This window comes from Macaca mulatta, chromosome 7 (assembly GCF_049350105.2).
Source record: "Macaca mulatta isolate MMU2019108-1 chromosome 7, T2T-MMU8v2.0, whole genome shotgun sequence".
NCBI lineage: Eukaryota > Metazoa > Chordata > Mammalia > Primates > Cercopithecidae > Macaca > Macaca mulatta.
Window position 1 is genome coordinate 103,029,313 of NC_133412.1, and position 22,927 is coordinate 103,052,239.

Consider the following 22,927-nt stretch of genomic DNA (forward strand, 5'->3'; position numbering starts at 1 on the left):
TCCAACATCCTGATGTTCTCCAAAAGTCATTCTGAAGACTCAAAACCCTGGATTAAAAATAAATCTTAACACTTACCTTTAAAATAATCTGAGGAGAAAGGCATAAAGGGGTGACAACTGAGGAACAAAAAATTTATTAATGAAAAAAGACTGAATATATTTAGATGTTTATTAAGGCTGGGTACTGAAGATGGTATATGAAGTCCATCATTTAAAGTGAAAACAAAGCCTAACCTTGTACAGTCTAGCTTTAATGTGCTCTTTAAGATAAACTTAAATTTATCTTAAAAATAAAGATACCAAGAAACTTACGACATACATATATATTTTATATATAACTACATGTGTTTTTACATACACATATATTTACGGATGTATTTTTTTCATATACTAACACACACACACACACACACATACACATAACTGTCTCTTTTAAACCAACTATAAACTTGGAAACATTTAGCATCATAAGAAATTTAGATTTAGAAAAGTTTATAGGTACTTATTTTTATGGTAATAATTAACAGAGTCAGCCTCTAGGCTGAAATCCCTGTAATTCCAAATAATAAAACAGATCTACCTATAAAAGAATAGTGTCTTTGTGTTCACCACAACAGTAATTGAGGCTCAATCAAAAGCATTGTCAAATGATTAAGAAAAAAGTTAAAAGGGAAGAGGAACCATTGTTTATTCAGATTTATTAAACCACTTGAAAAAGTTTAAGTTCCATAAATACAGTCTGGTAGTTATTTAAACACACAAACTTTGAGCTCGATGCCTAAACTTAAAATCCCAGCTCTGCCTCTACCTACATAATCCAGGGCAATTCTTTCTGTGCCCCAATTTCCTCACCTGCAAAATAAGGGTAATAGATGTTTACTTCTTGGGTTCTTTTAGTAATAATTGCTATTATTACTGCCATATAGCAGTAATTGTTATTATTATGTTAAATGACCTATGCGAAGTGGATTCCTATTGATCTTTATGCCAGTACCCCCCTTACTCAGCAGGTTCTGATGGAGCTTAAATAATCAGGGATATATGCTGAGTTCATACAGCTTAGCTTACAATTCTTATCCACAGATTCAAAGGCCAAGGTGAGATTAATAAAACGTGAAAGCAACTTAATATTATTCCCTGTTTAAAGAGGCAGTACAAGAATGATACCTAAATCCTAACACTCCTATTGTAAAATCAACAGTCTAAAATACTTAGATTTGAATTTTCAGTTGGAAATCAACTTGGACAAAAAGCCAGTAAGTCAATAATTTGTGGGGAACACATGGTCACTTTTTTGGATGACATTGTACTCTGAATCTGCCAAACGAATGACACTTCCTAAACTGATTTGCAGGTACACCACAGCGGGAATTACTGGACTGTGGTCTGTCAAATACATACCAATGTACTCTGGGCAAACAGTTGCATGCTACAAGCTGAAATGAGTGTAACTTCTACAGTCACCCCTGAGAAGGGCTTCTCCCAGGCCTTGGTGCTAAACCAGGGGGGATTGTTTCCATCTCTCTCACCCCAAAAATGAAAGAGAAGTCAGACATAAAACTCTTGAAGGAGAAAGGTGGAGTCACACTACATCATCAAGAGGGCTGGAACCTGGACCAATTCCTAAAATTTGACCAAGTTTCCCTGCAGGGACTCTAGTCTTCCATGTCCCTGCACTTCAATGAATGTGGGTGTCCTATGGTCTATAATCCAAAAATTAATAGGAGGAATGCTTTTTGTATATCAAGAGGCCTACTCTTAAAATGCCCAGCTAAAATATATACTTGATAACTTGAACCATTTGCCAGCAGAAAAAAAAAAAGTTTTGATTTGTGAAAATCCAAGTTGGCATAACCATCTTCTGACCAGCTTCTTCATCTATTTCTAAAACCTTGCCGGGAAAGGAAACAGACCAGCCTTGTAATAAGTATCTTAAAAGTAAGACAGCTTAAAAACAGTACTAGAAACATGGCTGAAAATCACTACTGTTCCACTCCCACGAATGATTGACATGCACCGAGGGCTGGGAGAAGCCCTCCTCAAGAGTGACTGCAGAAGTTACACTCACTTCAGGCTTACAGCACGCAACTGTTTGCTTAAAACACAGTGGTTATGTATTTAGGAAACCACAGATTCATCATTCAAGAATTGAATGTTATGTTAACGAACAACAGGGTTCCAGAAAATCAAATATAATATACACCCAGCGGGACTTATAACTCTGGAGAAAGTCAACTCATGAGTATCCCTGAGACATTTAAGAATATCTGAGAAGGCTGAAACACTGCATGAGAAAATAAATTGTAAAGAAAAAAAGATAAAAACAGCAAGGCAGAAAACTTAAAACACATGAGGTGTAAATCTGGATTGTCAAGAGCTAAAATCAATGAGAAAATTTTTAAAGTTAGAAAAAGGCTTTTAAAAATCCCAGAAAATAAGACAATAAACACACACACATAGAAATGGATATAGATATGTAATTTAATACCCACCATCTAGTATGTAGTAAGTATTGAAAGTATAAATAAAAATGATTTTTTAAAATAAGCCTGAGTTTAAGTCATTTTAAAAGCTGAAATCTAGGCTGGGTGTAGTAGGCCATGCCTGTAACCCCGGCACTTCGGGAAGCCAAGGCAGGAGGATCACTTGAGCCCAGGAGTTCAAGACCAGCCTGGGCAACACAGGGAGACTCCAGCTCTACAGAGAATTTAAAAATTAACTGGGCATGGTGGTATGCTCCAGTGGTTCCAGCTACTGGGATGCTGAGGTGGGAAGATCGCTTGAGCCCAGGTGGTCAAGGCTGCAGTGAGCCAATTGCACCCCCTGGACAGAGTGAGACCTTGTATCAATTAAAAAAAAAAAAAAAAAGGGCTAAACTCTGACTTAAGAAATTCAGAGCAGAGTAACTGAGATGTAAAATGTAAACAGTTAAAGTAACTAAGGTTATGAATTGACAGGAAATAAGGAAAAGGTAAATGTTTTTAAACTGTAATCTCACTGACTCACATCAAAACAGCCAAACAAGTGACTAAAAAGTTCTCGGCTGGAGGCCACTCTGCTGAATGTTCCCTGTCAGCCCATCTGAGTTTCTCAAATTCAATTCACAGGTGAGTGGGAAGCAGGGAAGAAAAAACAAACAATGACAAAGAGACTTCCAGCCTTACATGGGGTGATTGGGTGAGTCTGTTATTTTCTGTTGTTTTTCTCCAAAGACTTTATTGCTTCCTCTGCATCACTGTCTCTCTTACCACTATATTTTATTTGTCAGACTTTTTATTATTTGCATAATTATGTTCTTAAAATCTACAGGTAAATTAGGCTGAGATTTGACAAGTAAAATCTTGAAATGTTTTTCATAATATTTCAACTAGGTATGCACTAACAACCACAAAAGACTCTTTCTGTTCCAGACTCAATTTAATTCAACAAATATTTATTCAGGCCCTACCATAAAATGTTTTCAGAAAGGAAGGCTTTCACTATCTTTAAATCTTTGGCCTAGTTAGTGGAGAGGAATATCATGTCCTCAGAAGAGACCCAAATCTCCGGGGCTTTTGTTTGTTTTCTCCAGTAATGTCTAATATCACAAAATCCTAGCTACGTCTTGTCTCACAAAATCCTTTTAAAAATTATTTGAATAATAATGATGGATCAAAGGTAGAAAAGAGCAATTGCTAAGCAAATAGCCCAGGCATAACAAAACACTTAATTTTTATATGCACAGACCACATAATTCTGCTTCTAAGAGCATAATTAGAAAATAATGAGACAAATCATTCATTCAATCACTCAGCGCCAAACACTGTTCTGGATACCTGAGATATAACAGTGAAAAAAATAGGCCAAGATCCCTGGTCGTGTGATGTTTACACTCTCGTGTGATTGACCCAATCTTACTAAACTTACTGAATAAAGATAATCCTGAAACTTTTTGTATAAACCAAAGTTTTCTCAATCAAAACGTACTTCAGATTACCAAAGACAGCTCTACAGTATTCAATAAGCAAGCAACTGTTTCTTTTGGACTTTTGGTGAAACATGGACGTGTCAAAGATGACATTCATATTTATGTCTAAAAACATGATTTGCACTTCAGATTTCTAAAGAATACTGCAGAGTAGAACAAACTGTATAAGAATAAAATGGAATTTTTTACTTTTAAGGAATTGTTTTATGGAATTTTCTTTTTTTTTTTGAGACCGAGTCTCGCTCTGTCACCGGGGCTGGAGCGCAGTGGCCGGATCTCAGCTCACTGCAAGCTCCGCCTCCCGGGTTTACGCCATTCTCCTGCCTCAGCCTCCTGTGTAGCTGGGACTACAGGCGCCCGCCACCTCGCCCGGCTAGTTTTTTGTATTTTTTTAGTAGAGACGGGGTTTCACCGTGTTCGCCAGGATGGTCTCGATCTCCTGACCTCGTGATCCGCCCGTCTCGGCCTCCCAAAGTGCTGGGATTACAGGCTTGAGCCACCGCGCCCGGCCCTGGAATTTTCTTAAACATTTATAAAGATGTATATTTTCCAAACTGTTTTTAAAAGATCAAAGTGAAATGTGATACATATTTTTAAAAATCAAGCCAGTTCTTATTAAAGAGCAGGAAAGTTGAAAGTGTAAGGCTGTGGTTTTAAAGTTTATTTGTTCACTGTGAAACTGTTGGATATATTTCATATGTAGTCTACTCAATAATCCATTTAAGTGTTGGCTATTGAGTCTAACAGTTTATTCTGCCTCTTGTACTTACATCATCTTGATCTTTCTGTGTAAAGACAAAGCAAAAAAAAAAAAAAACCTATGCACTTGCACTTTTCAAACGGAAAAAAGCAAAGAATCATTATAATTCTGAAATAAAAGCTACAATTTAATATCAGGAATTAATTTTAGTAATATTAACAGATAATATCAAAAGAAGTTAAATATGCATATTACATCAGTAAATTTTTTTTTTTTTTTTCCAAGTAGGAGACTCACACTGTCACCCAGGCTGGAGTGCAATGGCATGATCTTGGCTCACTGCGACCTCCGCCTTCCAGGTTCAAGAGATTCTTCTGCCTCAGCCTCCGGAGAAGGTGGGATAACAGGCGCCCACCACCACGCCTGGATAATTTTTTCTATTTTTAGTAGAGATGGGGTTTCACTATGTTGGCCAGGCTGGTCTCAAACTTCTGACCCCATGATCCGCCCGCCTCAGCCTCCCAAACTGCTGGGATTACAGGTGTGAGCCACCGCAACTGGCCTACATCGACAAATTTTTTAAATGTGCTACAGCTTATGCATAAGGACATTTTAAAGAAAAACAAACAAAAAAAATAGAATTCTAAATTTCAAAGAGTAGGGTACAAGTTAAATATACTGCAATAAATCTATATACCAATTCTAGTTAGACACTAGAAAGTGGTGCCATGAGTGTTCTTTTATTTCCAGGGGAAGATACTGAGTAAGAACAATGGTCTTATGAGTTGTGACTAGATGGTTCACAAAGCCTGAGAGACTGCCAACATTCAGTCACACACTTAATATCTATAAGAATTAGCATAGCCTTATGAGAAAGAAAGATTATGAAAGTGCAGTATTTCATCAAGTTCAATAGTCTTTCATGTAGATAAAAAAGAGATTTGCCTATCTTAAGAGCTAAAGGAATTAAAAATCCAATCAAGTGATCAATCAAGGAAGGAATTTGAGACTTGTAAGGACAAAGAGGTAATACATGAATGGAATCCAGGGATATGGGATACATGATTACCCCCTTTCTTGAAGTGATAGAATCACTGATAGAAATAGGGTTCTGTGGAATTGATCTATACTTGTCACAAAAATCCAATCTTTGTCCCAGCTAAAAGCTTTAGTGTTTATGCAACTTTAATTGAGCCAAGAAGACAACTGCAAAATTATATGAGAAGGTGAGAAGGGAACTCCACAAATTGTGTGGAATCACACAATTGTTTCACAGGTGAAAAAATATCTTTCAAACATGGGAAGGTTTGAAATTAAACATAGAGAAGTTTAAGAGAATCAAAACCATAATATTAATACTTTTGTGCATACTATATACATATGATTAAGTAATTAACTTTGGCTTGTGTGTATGGTATCGGAATATTAAAAAACTTAAACTTTACAATACTTATGTTTAATTTATTAGCTGTGTAAGGACTACTTAAGAACGTATAAAGTTTATCAAGCAGATGATTGAAGTATTTAAAGGAAATCAAATATCTTAAATTTAGAAGTGCAATTTCAAATGTTTGAAAGCATTTAATAATTAAGTTCATAAAGGATACCGTAATTCTTCAAAGATTCTTAAGTGTGGTTATTCAAATCTGCTAGACTTATTAAAATTTATATTTTTAAGTTCTACTAGAAAGATTAAGAAGTAACATCTGAACCTACAAGTTTAATAACTTGAATACTAAATTCTAAAACCAATGTACATATCTGAAGTCTTTTCTTCACACAAAACTATCCCCAAGGGCACTAAACATTTTATATTTCAAAACTGACATAGAAGTATCAAATAAAAAGAGCAAATAAAAGCATATTTGAATTTGGATGAGCATATTCGCTTACAGAAAAAAAATAAGATATCCACCAAAATATTAACTATGTTTAACTCTGAGTAGTCTGATCCATTTTGGGGCTTATCTGAATTTCTCACCTTTTCTGCAATGAGTGTGGCATATTAGTTTCTTACTGTTGCTGTAACAAATTACCACAAACTTGATGACTTTACTAAACAAAAATTTATTATCTTACTGTTTTGGAGATCAGAAGTCCAAATCAGTTTCTCTAGACAAAAGTCAAAATGTGGTTCCTTCTGGAAGGAAGAAACCTTTTCTAGCCTTTTTCAGCTTCTAGCTTTTCCTACATTCCTTGGCTCATGAGCTACTCCTCAAATAACTCCAACATCTTGTTTCTGTTGTCACATCTCCTACTACATGACTCTAACTCCTCCTGCTTTCCTCTTACAGGGACCTCAGCATTCCTTGGCTCATGGCCCATTTCTTTCATCTGCAAAGTCAGCAAAAGGGTACTGAATCTCTCTCATTCTTTGAATCACTTCTGCTCTTCATATTCATCTGTCTGACCTAACTAGGAAAACTGTCCACTTTTAAGGTCTCATGTGACTGGACTGGACCCACCTGGATAACACAGTATAATCTCCCTGTTTCAAAATCCTTAACAACATCTACAAAGTTCCATTTGACCTATAAGGTAACATTCAAAGGTTCCAGGGATTAGGATGTAGACATCTTGGAGCGTCATTATTTAGCCTACCACAAATTGTAATTTTGTAATTAAAAAAAAAAAACCCAATTATTTAATTAAAGTATAAAAGTCTATGATTTTCTATGTGGAGAAAATTCTAAACAGGAATGATTAAATCAAGTTCCTATTCAAGTGGCTTTAGTCCCCTGACTTGCATTATTTTTCAGAGACAGAATATTCAACATCATGACTTCCAAACCTACAATTCTTAACATTACTTCAACAGTATATTCATCAACAGAAACCAAGTATAGAGTAATAGGTATAACTCATATATCTGCTTCACCCAGACCATGACTCTGAACATCTTAAGCAAATATGCACTACAGTCCATACATTCTTATTTTGGGACAATACAACTTCCAAAATTTTATCTCTCTTATTTGCCTACTTATTTTTTAAATAAAAAATTTTCTAAATAACCAAAGACATCTGTGTATAGTGTTCCTCCATTTTTTGCCAACCATATTTTCTCCAGTGAAAAGAACACAATAAAGTACAACTTGAAACTATGATAAACAGTGTCACCCTTCTGCATCTAAGTCCATGTATTTTGCCTTTGTCATGACTGCCAAGAGCACTTTATGCTAAAGCTTCAAAGCAGGCTTTTCTGTTTAACTAGCTGAATTAATAAAGGTAGTATGTACTTCCAGAATCAATTTAGTATGTAATACCACAATACTCAAAGTTATTTGCTGTTTGATACAAATGTACTATTATAGTATCTTGGATTGCTGACTGGTTGAAAAAGAGCACTGAAACTGCTTTATATATTACATTCAAAGTGAGATCTAAGCAATTAGCTTATGAAATGAATTCTAAATGTTAGTTGTCTTTTCATTTTTAAGTTATACAGAAACATTTGTTCAAAGTGGATAACATTATAACCTAAGTAGGGTGTTCGCTTTTGTTTTTAGCTTGAATCATTTAGAAGAGTTACCCAAAATGACATGGTTAATATACATGATTTGACGACTCTTTCTATGAAATGTAAATTTTACCTTTCTCCTTAAATGTACAGGTTTTTTGGCCAAAAGGTAATAAAATGTCTGCCTAACTCAGGTTTTTCTTTCTGTTTTTCTTTCTGGTTTGTTTTTATGAGTGAATATACAATTTAAAAGAATTCTAGGACAACAGGCATGGAACTGGGACTGTCCTGGACAACAGAGCATATGATCAGCCCATTTAATTTAGTGTATTAGAGCGACTCCCCTCCATTAGTCCATCCTCACTCTGTGTTTACCTTTGCTCCCTAACCTTCTTAAAGAATTGAAAAAAAGCAAAAATCATGTAAGATGTAGTTTTTCATTCTTCAAAAATGTACAGAAGCTACTGGATTTATGTAAATATTGTAAGATCTACATCCTAGTTGACATTCCACATTAGTAGATGAAATTAACATCTGTCACAAAGGTTGCTCTGAAGCTAATCAGTTATTTCTGAGTACTTATAATCTGGTAAAGGAAAGTTAGGCATGAGTGATTGGCCTTACTACTCAAGCAACAACTGATGCCCTGTGTCCAACTTGTTAGACATGAGTTATCTGAAGATAAAGTTTACAAGGCACAGTACTTGACTAACAGACATCTAGTAAATTCAGACCTCTAGTACAGCTGGAGATGTCTGCTGCCTTTTCATTACCAAGACACTACCAGTAAGTCATGTGCAAAAAGCCTCTATGTAAGTTGTCCATTGTACTAAAGTTCTAAAGTTCCAAACGCATCAAAGAAAAGCACCTTTCTAGACCATTAGGGAAAACTACTTTACTATATGCTGCTCAGTACTCATTCAGGGCAGGAACCCTTAGAATTGAACTGAATTACGAATGTGCTTTAGGTCAAGTCATCTCTCTCTATATATATATACACTTGTATCTACATTTTTGTACCAAGTTTGAGGAAAGTACAATTAGTCTACAAGGGAAGTAAGTGTTGGCATTAGCCCTGCACACAGACAATGTGAAGGGATGCAAGGCAATTCACAATTAAATTCAACCACTGAAGTGGAAAGAAAACTTCTACTTAGCTTGTGATTGATCATGTACAAGTGGGAGTAAGTTTACCTTCAAGTGGCTTCATTCATAACTGACAAAAAATAAGCAAGCAAACAAACTTTATTAAAAGAATAAACATACGTATTTGTGAAGAATGACCCTTAGCAAATATACAACACAAATACTACTTCTAAAAGGAAAGTAGGTCGGGCACGGTGGCTCATGCCTGTAATCCCAGCACTTTGGGAGGCCAAGGCGGGTGGATCACCTGAGGTCAGGAGTTCAAGACCAGCCTGGTCAACATAGTGAAACCCTATCTCTACGAAAAATACAAAAATTAGCCATGTGTGGTGGCACGTGCCTGTAATCCCAGCTACTCAGGAGGCTGAGGCAGGAGAATTGCTCGAACCTGGTAGCTGGAGGTTACAGTGAGCTGAGATCACATCACTGCACTCCAGTCTGGGGGACAGAGCGAGACTCCATCTCTAAATAAATAAATTCGAAAAGCAAACCCTGAAAGGCACTTTTCTTAAGGACCCTTAGTTGTTTTCTCAGAACCTGCTCAGAATCAGTATACTATTCAAGAATGATTCATTGACTTACACTGGTAGCTAAAATTCTTTACATCTACTAATTTTGAACCACAATGATCAATATATGGTCTTACCATAATGTCTTCTTCCAAAACACTTGGTGGCCACATCTTATTGGAAAGAAGGCCAATTCAATTACACAAGGTAATTAACTTCTTTGGATAAAGACAGTGGCATCTGAAAATTTCCAGGTGGGTAAGGACTGGCTATCTCCACAATTTTGTTACCAGAAAAGCAAATTCCAAACCAAATTCTGCTACACAAACAGAAATATATTTCAAAAAAAATTAACAATTAGACGTATTATAGATCATACGATTCCTCAAGGGTGAGGAGTATCTCCCAAACAGGCAGATTTAGTATCTCTAAAAGAGATATAAAAATATCTCTCGAATTTCACTAATTTCCCCAATGAGAGTCCAGTTCTAATGTTTGCTGTATTGATTATAAATACTGAAGGAGTGGGAAGTGGGGGGAATCTTGCCACCAATAAGAGAATCCTTGTAGTAGTGACCTCCGAAGTGACTAGGATTCTAGCTGGCTACTAATTGTGATGTGAATTCCAGACAAGGGAAGCCTTCTAGACTAAGGAATAATTTCAATAAATCAATAATACCACATTGTCAAAGTTTAAGCATTTTTAAGTAAATTTCAGCCAACATAATAAGAAGATTTAAATTTCTTCCCACTGTCTGATAATTCCAAACTCTTTGTACAAATCTATGGCCTTTCAAGCAAGTGAATAAAGTATTGGGAGGATCTGCTTTTTACATAGTAGCTATGTGACTTGAGGTAAATAATTTAATCTCTCCAACCTGTACTTTCCTCATCCTTAAAACAGATAAAATTACTACCACGAAGCGCTGCTGTGAAAAATCAGAAATGACAAATGAAAAGCCAAGATACAGATTGGCACACAAAGTAAATGTCAGGAAGGTTTTGTTCCTGGAGGCTCCCCTCTGCTGGCCATTGTACTGTGAGAGAAACTGCCAGTTCAAGGTCCTTTGCTACTCACGGAATTTTCCAGAAGAGGCCCTGGAACCTTGTCTATCACGACCCAAGTCTCCTGGGATAAGCTTTTCAAAATTCTTACAGACAGGTCATCATGAAGTTGTCCCTCGGAGCTCAAATGTGACACTCATAAAATTTCTAAAGAGGACTACTCCACTTGTAAAAAGTAACCTCCAAGATCTCTTTCCACTGTTATCGCTAAGTGATTTAGCGCGGCCATTTCTTCTGGCTCTAGGAACAGGAAGGTCAGAGCTTTGCTGTCTGTTCTTTTCTGCCCTCAGGTGCCATGAATCTCAGAAGCCCGCAGACTTTGCCTATTGTCACTGTTCCAGGTCTATTCACCACCACTGATTCAAAGTCATCACCAAAGATTAACTGATATCATTCCCCAACAATTTCCTGCTTTTGACAATGGTGAAAAAGCTACAGCTGTTTGGTCAAGTGGTTGTAACCTCTAGTGTTACTGTTCTGACAGTCTAACTGCACTAACCAATCTCTAAATAACTGCAACTCTTGTTGGTCACCCATGTTCTTACTTGCAGCTTTCCATATTAGAGACACAGACCAAGCCTTTCAAGGATGCTAAATACAAAGATAATACCAGCTTTGCACCACAGAACTATACAGATGTCTCAAAATGGACAGTAGACCTCACCTTTCTGTAGGCTAAGAAATAGTCTCATGTCTCATCTTAATAATCTCTTTTTCCTATGGCAAAGAAGTCACACTTAAATGTCTCCAAATTCCTCCTACTCCCTCTGCCAAACGCTGCCTTAAGTGTGTTCCTCCCTAAATTCTAACCATGATCTCCTAGCACTATGAAAAGAACATAGCCACTTTTTGCAATGATAAGAACTCCCTGGTCCAATCCAAGAGGCCCTACCAGAACACTAGCCTACCTCCATTTCTCAACAATGTGAGGAGTTAGAAGGGAGGGGGGAAATGGTCATGCTTAATTGATAAAAAGCTTAAGAAAGAGGGTCTTGAATAAACATTCGACTATTGATAAATGATCTAATTCAATCAAGTCTTTGGAACTTAATTCTAGCACCTCAACTAGAACTGAATCCCTGGTCTCTCTCTAGCTAGTCATTCACCCAAAACAAAGAAACAGTTCCATAATCATCCCGTAATTATTGTGTCATTAATACGATGGATTTAGACAACCGAGGAAAAGGCTCTGTATTTTTGGTATGTACAAAACTGACAGTTTAAAAATTTTCATTAACACTTCAACCTAACAGATTAATCTTTATTAATAATTAATGAAAAGTGCTTTTGTTTTTAAGAAAATTTGAAATTTACATCAACATAAATGTCGATGAATAAATTTCAAGCAAAAAAATTCCTATCAAAAGTCAGCTTAAGCCATTTACAGCAAGCTCATTTAATGATACATGGATTTCATATTTGAACACATTATTTTATTCGATGTAGAAATATGTTTCTGTTTGTGACATATCAAGTTAGAATTTGATTATATTCAGATTATTTTTATTCCATTGTTTATGAAAAAGAAAAGAGATACAGGCCGGGCGCGGTGGCTCAAGCTTGTAATCCCAGCACTTTAGTAGGCTGAGGCGGGTGGATCACGAGGTCAGGAGATGGAGACCACCCTGGCTAACATGGTGAAACCCTGTCTCTACTAAAAATACAAAAAACTAGCCGGGCGTGGTGGCGGGCGCCTGTAGTCCCAGCTACTCGGAGGCTGAGGCGGGAGAATGGCGTGAACCCGGGAGGCGGAGCTTGCAGTGAGCCGAGATCGCGCCACTGCACCCCAGCCTGGGCGACACAGCGAGACTCCATCTCAAAAAAAAAAAAAAAAAGAAAAGAGATACAGCTCTTTATTTAAAATGCTGAATACTCTTTTAATTTCATCTTAACCATCTATTATCTTGTGAAAATTCTGTATACTGAAACAAGCTTCAACTGTCAATATATAATACTTCATACATATACCACAGTTCTTCCAATGCCTGGTTGAAAATAAATAATGAAACATAACACAATAGGATCCTTACTTGGACTGATGAAAACTATGTGCTATGAACTGAAGAGTATGATTACAGCAATGCTACATACCTGTAGATTTTTTTTTAGTAAAAAATAGATTTTTTTAACTTTTAGTTTCAGGGGTACATGTACAGTTTTGTTATATAGGTAAACTTGTGTCATGGGAGGCTGTACAGAATATTTTGTCACCCAGGTACTAAGCCTAGTACCCCAAAATTGATTTTTTCAAAGCAGGAAATAATATATTACCTGACTGTAGATTTTAAATGTTCTCACCACACACACAAGAAAAGATAAGTCTGTGAGATGATGGACATGTTAATTAGCTTGATTTAATCACTGCACAATGCATACATATATCAAAATATTACATCATATATCATAGTATATATAATTTTTATTAGTAAATTATACCTTAATAATGCTGGGGAGGGAGAAAGAATCTTGTAGGATCACCTGCAGTGTTAAAAAGGGAACTCAATGTGAGACAGGTAATTCAGACAGTCAGAACTATGAAAATATCAAATACTAATTTACAAAAGTATAAAAACACCACTTACTTATTATGATCCCAATGACACCAAGAATATGTACCATATGTACAATTTGATTAGGAAGCTTCTGAATATCTTTTCAGATGGTGCTAACCATTAGATCTCAATGTTCAGCTGCCCACAGTAGCTAAAATACTTGCCATAATACAAGTGGTAACCCTTTAATCTAATGTTCCACTTTTCTGGCCTTTTCAATTTACCACTCGATTCTTTATTTCTAGTTTTTAACTGCCCCTTCAGTCCTCTCCTCCCCAATCTCTCTGACTGTACAAGACATTGTGTGAAATAATGTCAATACTTTCACAAAAGGCTGTATAACATGCCACTCCTATCCAGAATTGATACGGAACCAAACAAACTGAAAAATACAAATGCTCATCATTGCAGTGGATATTTACGTAACTGCAAATAAGCAATCTCTTTAATATTTTCACCCTATACTGAGCAATTGCTCAGGTTGAGAGAATCACCTAACTATAAGAACATTGAGCGTAGGAAAAAAATCAAACTAATTATCAACAACACCAGGTATCATGCACATTCATACTTTACATTCAAATTTTCATTACTCAATTAATACTTTTCAACCATTTTATAATACATGTGGGGAAAAGTGGCTGCTGACAAATAAGGAGAGAAGCATTCAGAAATTCCTGAAATTGTGCCTAAAAACAAGCAATAAATTCACTAGTTCCTCATCAATCAGTGTAGTCAGAATAGATGCCAATGAACTAGTGAAGGGTGTATATTTTTTTCCTTTTCACCAAAATAAGTTGAACAAAATTCCTGTGTGATTGCATATTTTAAAATCTAAGTTTAATGTTTGCCAACATTGCTAAGCTACTATATCAATTGTCTGGCTTAAGCCAAATAAAACCTTTCATAACTTTGGAAGAAACTTCTACACAGGAAACTGTAGATTTGGACAGGCGAAATTTGTCTGAAAATGCATTGTTTTTATACCAATTCTTAACTATTCAAATTACATGATATTCCATAACAGCCATAGTGGCCATATAATTGAAGACCCGGTATATTTAATGATCTGTTTTTCTAGGTGAGACCAGAAAAAGAAAGAAACAGAATGATGCGAATTTCTCTGCTGCCAAATAACTTCAAGTGGTGCTATCACAATTGGTTTTTAACGGTACAAAAATATTTGGTTGATAGTATTAAAAGAATTCCTGTGGGAAATATCTCATATTCTTATAGATAAAAAAATTTTTTGAATAGCTGTATGCAAAATCACCATTTTCTTTGTATCTAAATTCTATCAATAGAAAGAGGGAAATGAGGCCGGGCGCAGCGACTCACGCCTGTAATCCTAGCACTTTGGGAGGCCGAAGCAGGTGGGTCACTTGAATGCAGGAGTTCAAGACCATCCTGGCAACATGGGAAAACCCTGTCTCTACTAAAAATATAGAAAATCATCCAGGCATGGTGGCACATACCTGTAGTCTCAGCTACTTGGGAGGCTGAGGTGGGAGAATCACCTGAGCTTGGGAAGTTGAGGCTGCAGTGAGCTCAGACTGTGCCACTGTACTCCAGCCTGAGTGACTAGAGTAAGACCCTGAGGAAGGAAGGAAGGAAGGAAGGAAGGAAGGAAGGAAGGAAGGAAGGAAGGAAGGAAGGAAGGGAGGGAGGGAGGGAGGGAGGGAGGGAGGGAGGGAGGGAGGGAGGGAGGGACAGGGAGAGGGCGAGGGCGAGGGTGAGGGCTTGTCTTGTTTTGTTCCAACATATTCCAACAATAAGGAAAGATTTAAGAAATTGAAATCACATTTTCAAAATCACTCTAAAGTAATCCTGGGGAAACTAAAAGATGAGTAGTATCTTTTATTATTAAAAAAACACCCTATATTTTTACCTCTATTTCCACATTTGGGTTTAGATCTTTCACATTAAACAAGGTGATAGTGCAAGATCAGAGGTCAAAGATTAATTACCGTTATACATAAATCAAAGCAAACAAATATAAAAACAAAGCAAGGAAAGAAACTTCATGTTACCATCAACATCTATAAGACTGCATTCTACCAACTTCTAACAGTCTGAGTCCAGCCTTGCAATCTTGATCATTATACTAGTTTTTTGGCATAGTTTGAGAGCTTATTCAATGATTCCAGTCTAATACACACACATACACACACACACACAGTTTCATGTAATTATCCATTACACTCTTCCTTAAAATATTTATAAATAATTACTGATTGTGGTTTTCTAAAGGTTTTATAATGGGGCGTGGAGTTCCATGAGAGATAAGTGGTAGTTAGCGGGAATATCTAAAAAAGACTTGTGATTGGCTTAGCCAAACTGATAACTCAACTGTTTCCCAGTAAATTTGCCTTCTCATCTCAATATGACATTTCTGCATATGCATAACCAATTATGTTATATTAGCTATCATCAGATGGAACAATTTAGCAAACAACCTCTAGATGTTAGCATGACACAGAATTGCAATCCCCCCAAGTCATTTCCAAGCACCTTCCTTCTCATGTATTAAGCGATGATCTGCAAATAAGCTTTCAGTTTTGGTCTTGAGAACCAGAATTTTGAACTGTGTTCCCAAAGGCCGCACCATCATCTATTTTATTTCCTTTTTTAAAAATCAAGTGAAACACCATTGACATTGCACTTGTAATTGAAAAGGAGTTAAATCATCTTTCTGTCAAAAATAATAAAAAGCAATGAAAATATGCTTTGCTTTTATCAGCAAATGTGTCTTTCATGTAATAATAATTAGATTAGTCCTTAAGGAATGCTGACAGGTTGAGATTTGAGAAACTGTTTCAAAACATAACTACTTCTAAGATTTGCCCTGATACAGAGGGCAGGAAAAAGATGTCACCTGGGCCTTACAGCCATATTGCTTGTTAATATTATAATTTTAATTATACATTGAGATAAGATAATAAATAAAAATTTCTTTTGTTAATAAGACAGTATGCTAGTCTATAGAGCTTTAAGCTTTAGTCAATAACAGCATTTATCATGTACATATTTACCAAGCAGTATGTGTAATATGTTACACATATTGTCTTTAAACCTCAAAGTAATCTTAGATGTCACAAATATACATTCATCGACTTACAAATGTTCTGTATTCTCTAGTAAGGTCATTAACAGTTATTCATAAATAAATTAGTGAAGACTTATATACAATCATCTCACAAAAAAGGTAATAATCATTAGAAAATAAAGTTATAAATCTCCCATAAAAGCTATGATAGGAGCCTGGTCAAAATGAACAGCACAGTCATGAAGTATGGTCTTCTGGGGCAAGTTTTTAAATCTTACTAATAATATTCCAGTAACCCCCACCACCACCATACACAGTGTACTTTTACTCTTTCAGATTGATCTCAATTCTGAATCCAAAGGCCCAAATGAATTCATGCATTTATCAAATAAGCCAATCATCCAATTCTTCCCAGCCCGAGGACTACAAGGCTTAATGGTTTTAACTTCACAGTCTTACAGGATATTCTTGTGAAAACTGTCAAATAGTATATACCTATTTAAAAAAGGTTTATAAGTATGTGAATTGATAGAAAAATATAAAGCAGAATTTCTATTTGGGATTGTGAGATATGTGTTGAGCCCTCGTTTTTTGCAGTCTATAATACAAAATATAAAAAAATACTTCAGCATCTGGAGGTTATACAAGGATAATGAAGCTCTTTAAAATATAGTTAAACATAGATAATCTACTACATATATATTCCACATTTGCAATACATAAATACATATATAATATACAGTTCCAAAATATAATCCTGTGACATTCTTAAACCTGAAAAGAAATTTAAATTTTAAAAATACAGGCAGGGCACAGAGACTCATGCCTGTAATCCCAGCACTTTGGGAGGCTGAAGTGGGAGGATCACTTGAGGCCAGGAAATCAAGAACAGCCTGGGCAACATAGTAAGACATTGTCTCTATAGAAAAATTGTTAAAATTAGCCAGATGTGGTGGCACACACTTGTAGTCCCAAACGCTTGGGACGCTGTGGCAGGAGGATCACATTAGCCAGGCATCTGAGGCTGCAGTGAGCTATGATTGTGCACTGTACTTGTAGTCTGTGCCTTATCTCAAAAAATAAAATAATAAAAATAAAATTAGAGTACTATAATTATATTACTTAAGAATCACTTAATAGGCCAGGCCCAGTGGCTCATACCCAATGGGATTCCTTAAATCCCAGCACTTTGGGAGGCCAAGGTCGGAGGACCTCTTGAGCCCAGGAGTTCCAGACCAGCCTGGGCAATATGGCAAAATACCATCTCTACTAAAAATTTCAAAATTAGCCAGGCGTGGTCGCCCACACCTGTAGACCCAGCTACTCAAGGGGCTGAGGTGAGAGGATCACTTAAGCCCAGAGGGCGAGACTACACTGAGTTGTAATTGTGCTACTGCACTCCAGCCTAGGCAAGAGAGTAAGACCCTGTCTAAAAAAAAAAAGAATCACAGTAAAATGACAAAGTCTATACTTCATCATTAAATCAGAAATCAGTAGACATATAATATAGTCAATTATACAATCAGAATAAAAATATATACACCTAAGCCCCAAAGACGATCATTAGCTTAAAAGGAGTTTGTTGGTCCAGGGAAGTTGGATTGGTCAAGCACCTAATTACTTTCGGCTTTCTCAATCTATATGGAATGTGTGGAGTATCTAAAATTAGTAATAAAGAGAAAAATAACACCACAACTATTAAGAAAACAATGTATAATATAATTAAAGTGAAACAATTACAAGCAAAGTAACGCTACTTTCAAACCAAGACACTAACCTTACTTCTTTGGTGAGCTATCTACTTAAAATCTCACTGTTAAATTTCTTTGGCCAAAAGATGATTCTGAAAAGTGAAACTATATGCCAGGAGTCTTACAAATGCTATTCCTCTATTAAAGTACATTTAAGAGTAAAATATCAGTCGTCTTTCTAATAAGGTAACAGCCAAAATGAACAGTCATATTAATTGCATCAAGCATCCCTAAAGTAACACTGCTCATTTGAAAAAAAAAAAGTATGTGTGTGTGTTTGTTTGTGTGGTAGGTAGGTAGATGATGTACTATGAAACCAAACTAGCTCTTCCTCTGGAATTTTTTTCCTTGCTTTAAAACAATTCCTCCTCAGTCTATATATTCAAGGTTTCTTTGATAGTAGAAAGTAACAGTGTTTCAAAGTGAAGTCAATTATTGTTATTATTTCTTACCCTCCTGAAAACAATAATCATGTAAACTAACAGAATACATATCTTTATATACAACCAGGTTTCAATGTCACACACTTGCAAACTAAATAAATAAACATAATGTAAATGAAACCCTGGATCAATACTTCTCAAAAAGAAAGAATAACATATTACATATCCATACATTGTTACATACAAAAAGCAAGACTAGATTTTTCACCTAAACTAGAAGATGAAAGAAATAATTCTTTACTTATATGTCAGTATATACTTAGGGTACGTTATTTTAAGTAAATATTTTTTGTTGAAATGCCATCACAGTGTTTCAAGTACAATTTTGTCTGCTACATAGAGAACAACTATACTCTAAATTCTAAATAATAACAATAATAATTTAGAGGTGAGTTTCTCAGGGAAACTTACACAGCCTTGTACACCTCAGTTGCTCATCTCAAAGGAAATGTCCTATGATGTTACTGAAACTGTCAGCTAGTATTTCCAATGCTCATATGATCTATGTTAGTATTTAGGGAGCTCCTGAACAAAGTGAATGAAAAACTTCTTAACACATTTAAGACAACAGATGTGGAAGACTCAGAAAGATCAGGAGAACCTTCTGCTGTAAGTTTCATATGACTCCAGCCCACATAGTAAATTGTAAATGATTTCAAATCCTCTGCTTTCTCCTGAAACATCCACTCCCCAAACTCCTGTCATCCTTCCTCATAGCTGACATCCTCATAAAGGACTTCAAAAAAAAACTGAAATGAAAGACAAAAGAACTCCCTCCCACTTCTTTAACTCCACACTGACACTCTGCCATTCCTACTGTCACAACACACAGAGATCCCTGTATCCTGTGATGGACCTTCAGCTGTCTTAATTTTGTTTCTGCTGGGATAGCAATATATTCTGAAAGAGATGACAGATGATAGAGAAATTGAAAAAGTCCTCTGTCCAGAAACACTATCTAGTATATATTTATTTACAGTATTCTGTATATAAATAAGCCTCAAGTTCACATATATAAATCTAACCCCAACTTTTTTATAACCTTAAAAAAAAAAAAAAAATCAGTTAGATCTTTACCTTAACTATCCCAAACAGTCAAACTTTTCAAACTTCTTTGAGAGACAGAAGAAACTACCAAAACAAATACAAAAGGAAAGGATTCCCCTTATAAATCAGTCACCTATCAGGGCTGATGGTTTTCCCTTTCCAGTATTTCTCCCGGTCTCTCCCCCAAGAGTCTTGGCTCATGTTCCAACTGCTCATGACTGAACTCTGGTGCTCTTTCTGCCATAACATTTTTGGCATTCTAAAACCTCCACACAGCAAATCCATGTTTCAGATGTCCTTGGTATGATGTCGCTGTGAAAAGATTACTGAGGCTTCTCGCAATTTGAGTTTAATTCAAGGCCTTTTCATAACTGTACTTCCCTTAAAGACCCCAGCCACCACCTTCAGGCCTGCTGCATTCCATAAGTGCTTGCTGTCCCTCTCCCTCTGCTCTCATCTCACTCTCTCCATGTAACACGCCTCTTGGTAGCTTCCAAGACACCTGGAATTCACCCTCCATTTTAAAATCCCACTACCAAACCTCTTGAGCCATGGATCAGTCTCTCCATCCTGAACTCCATAAGGAAGTTGGGGGCGGGGAGGAGGGAGAATTCAAGCTGGTCAAAACAAAGTCTATCAATATTACTTTGACCCAATTTGAATATTCTCTGACACTACATCACTTGCTTTAGAATTTAGAAAAGTTAAAATTGTACAGAATTACCTTTGCTTTTTGAGAAATTTTATTGTACATTGTATATGTGGTTATGAAACATTGCTGTTTAATTAACTGGTCTGCATCCAAATGGAGAGGGTTGTATACAAGGCTTTCACAGTGCCTAGAAGAGTGCTCCTGCTTACCCACAATAGACATTCCACAATACTGATGTGGAAAAGGAGCATGATATGACTTGCATCAGCATTACACAAAATGTGTCATTTTCTTCGAAGTTGCAAACAGTTGACATTACCCGTAATATAAAAGTAAAGTTCCATAAATAAATTCCTGGCACTCATTGTTACCTTAGTCTAGAACTTTCACAACTTTCTAGATCGGTTATTTTTTTCCACCTGGGGCTTTTAACATCCCTGTGCTCAGTGCCGCAACTCACAACCCTCAAGGTTTAGCAAACTCTGTTACACATAGTTTAAAGAAAGCAATTCATGATTATTCAAGTGATAATTGGAAAGCAAAAGGAGTGCTAGCCAGTCCTCCAGGGCTGAAAAATTCAGCACCTTTAGAGACCTCTGTCTCCACCCCCTGAAACGCTGGCTGTTTACACTAAGAAGACTGGCGCCATGGTCCCCTCTCCCTCACATCTGTATCACCCCCTTCCATGCAACATCCCTCTGGATAGCTCCAGAGGCAACCTGAAAATCCAAATTGCAACTGTAAACAGTGGTGGCTGGACTGAGTCTCCTCCGGGGGTGGCCTGGCCCCAGATAACGGCCCTTCTTCCAGCCTGCCTTGAGTGGCCGCTGTCCAGAGCCCCACAGCCTCAAACTTAAGGGCACAGCCAGCCTTGGGATGTTCCTGGACATCACCCCCACCACTTCAACGTCCTACTATCAGCATCCCGGGAATGAAAAATAGGAAGGTTGCAACTTTCAGGTTTTGTCGTTGGAAAATGTGTTTCCATGTTCATACAGAGGTGGAACTAAAAGATGACAGGGCCTTGGGTAGCTGCAGTCCTGGTCAGTTTAGCTGACAGGTGAGAAATTTCTTGTCTCCAGGCCATTCCAGGGGCACTCTGGTGCAGGAAGTAGGATTCCGGCACCAGGAATGCGCTGGTCCAGGGTCCATAGGGGAAGGGGACAGAGGAGAAGAAAACTGGGAAGTCTCAAGGACAAGGAGGGGCGCGGCGAGGAAAGGGCAAGATACCTGGAAATTGTCATGAGAAGGATGGAAATGGGTGAGGAGTAGGCGGACTGGAGACAAATCGGTGAATAGAGGAAGATGGGGCGAGAGGAGGATGAGCAACAGCGAGCGCAGTGCCTCGGGCTGCGGGCGTCCAGCCGCGGCGAGGCCAGTCGCTTCCAGAGCGCCGACGAGGCTGGCGGCCGGCCGAGCCCCGGGAGCCGGAAAGTTGGCGCAGAGAGGGCCAGCTGGGCAGCGCCCCCTGCGCCGCGGGGAGGCGCCGGGCTGGCAGCGGCGCGGCGACTTACCTTCTGGTCGACGATGGAGCAAGCCATCTCGCGGACGTGCGCCAGGCTGTAGTCCCCAGACGAGTCCTGCAGCAGCAGCACTGGCTCACGGCTCAGGCCGATCTGCAGATGGAACGAGATGCCCCCGACCGGGGCCGCGACGGGAGCCAAGAAAGGCGCGGGCCCGGGCCCGGACCCTGGGACCAGTGCGGCGGCAGCTGCCGCAGCGGCTGCCGCCACGGGCAGCAGGGGGCTGGGCGGCCGCAGGACCGGAGGGGCGCTCATCGCTCAGCGGGGCGCGGGGCCGGGCAGCCGAGGGCGGGGGCCGGCGGCGCGGCAGCCGAAAAGTTTTGCAGCGGCTGAACCAGGAGCTTCTTTCTCCGAGAGCCGAGACGGAAAATAAAAACTTTCCGGAAAAGTCCCCGCGCGGGGGGAGGGCGAGGGGATGAGGATCAGGAGGGGAGTGGACTGAGGGGAGGAGATGGGGAGGAGGGAAAATGGCCGAGGCGGGAGGACTCTGCGGCCCGGAGCGCGGCCGCCGGCGCGGGGCCGCCGGCGCGGGGGAGGTGCCGCCGCCGCCGCCAAGAAGCTGCCGCCTGGCGCGCTCGGAAGGACGGGGCGGCGGGTCGGCGCGGCCAGAGCGCCGGGCGGGGGCGTGAGGGGCGGGGAAGGGGAGCTGGGGGCGGGCACTGCGGAGCCACCACCCGGCGGGCGCGGGAGTCGCAGGAGCAGTGGCCGCAGGGTGCCCGGTCGCCGCCCCCTCCGCCCGCAGTTCCCGAGGCCTGAGCCTCCGCGAGCCGGGATAGGACCGAGTGGCGGGGCTCGGAGCCGCCTCGGCAGGAGCGGCCCTTCCCTCCCTGCAGGGACTCCAGTCCTCGCGGGTCCCGCTGCCCCGACTGCGGACGGAGTGGATGGGGCGCACCTCCTCACACCCGCTTCCTGGGGTCGCGAACTTCCCGGGCCCCACGGTCCCTGCCACCTCTTCCAAATGCTCGAGGACTACGCACTTCTACAAGTGAGGTGACTTTTGAGGAATTCAAGAATGCTGATCACAGCCGTTCCCCTCGGGTCTTACCTTTGGAGGGTCAAGGGAGGA

General features: G+C 38.8%; 1 protein-coding gene across 4 annotated transcripts in view; it reads right to left on the reverse strand.

Moving 5' to 3' along the window:
• Positions 1-22,473, reverse strand: part of PRKD1 (protein kinase D1) — a 365,670-nt gene extending 343,197 nt beyond the window's left edge. For all 4 annotated transcript variants that reach the window (XM_015143474.3, XM_015143473.3, XM_077938770.1 and 1 more), the window contains exon 1: positions 21,853-22,473. In XM_015143474.3, the coding sequence (XP_014998960.1) occupies positions 21,853-22,116 (264 nt within the window). In that variant the 5' untranslated portion in view covers positions 22,117-22,473. The remainder of the gene's footprint in view (positions 1-21,852) is intronic.
• Between the last annotated feature and the right edge of the window lie 454 nt (positions 22,474-22,927).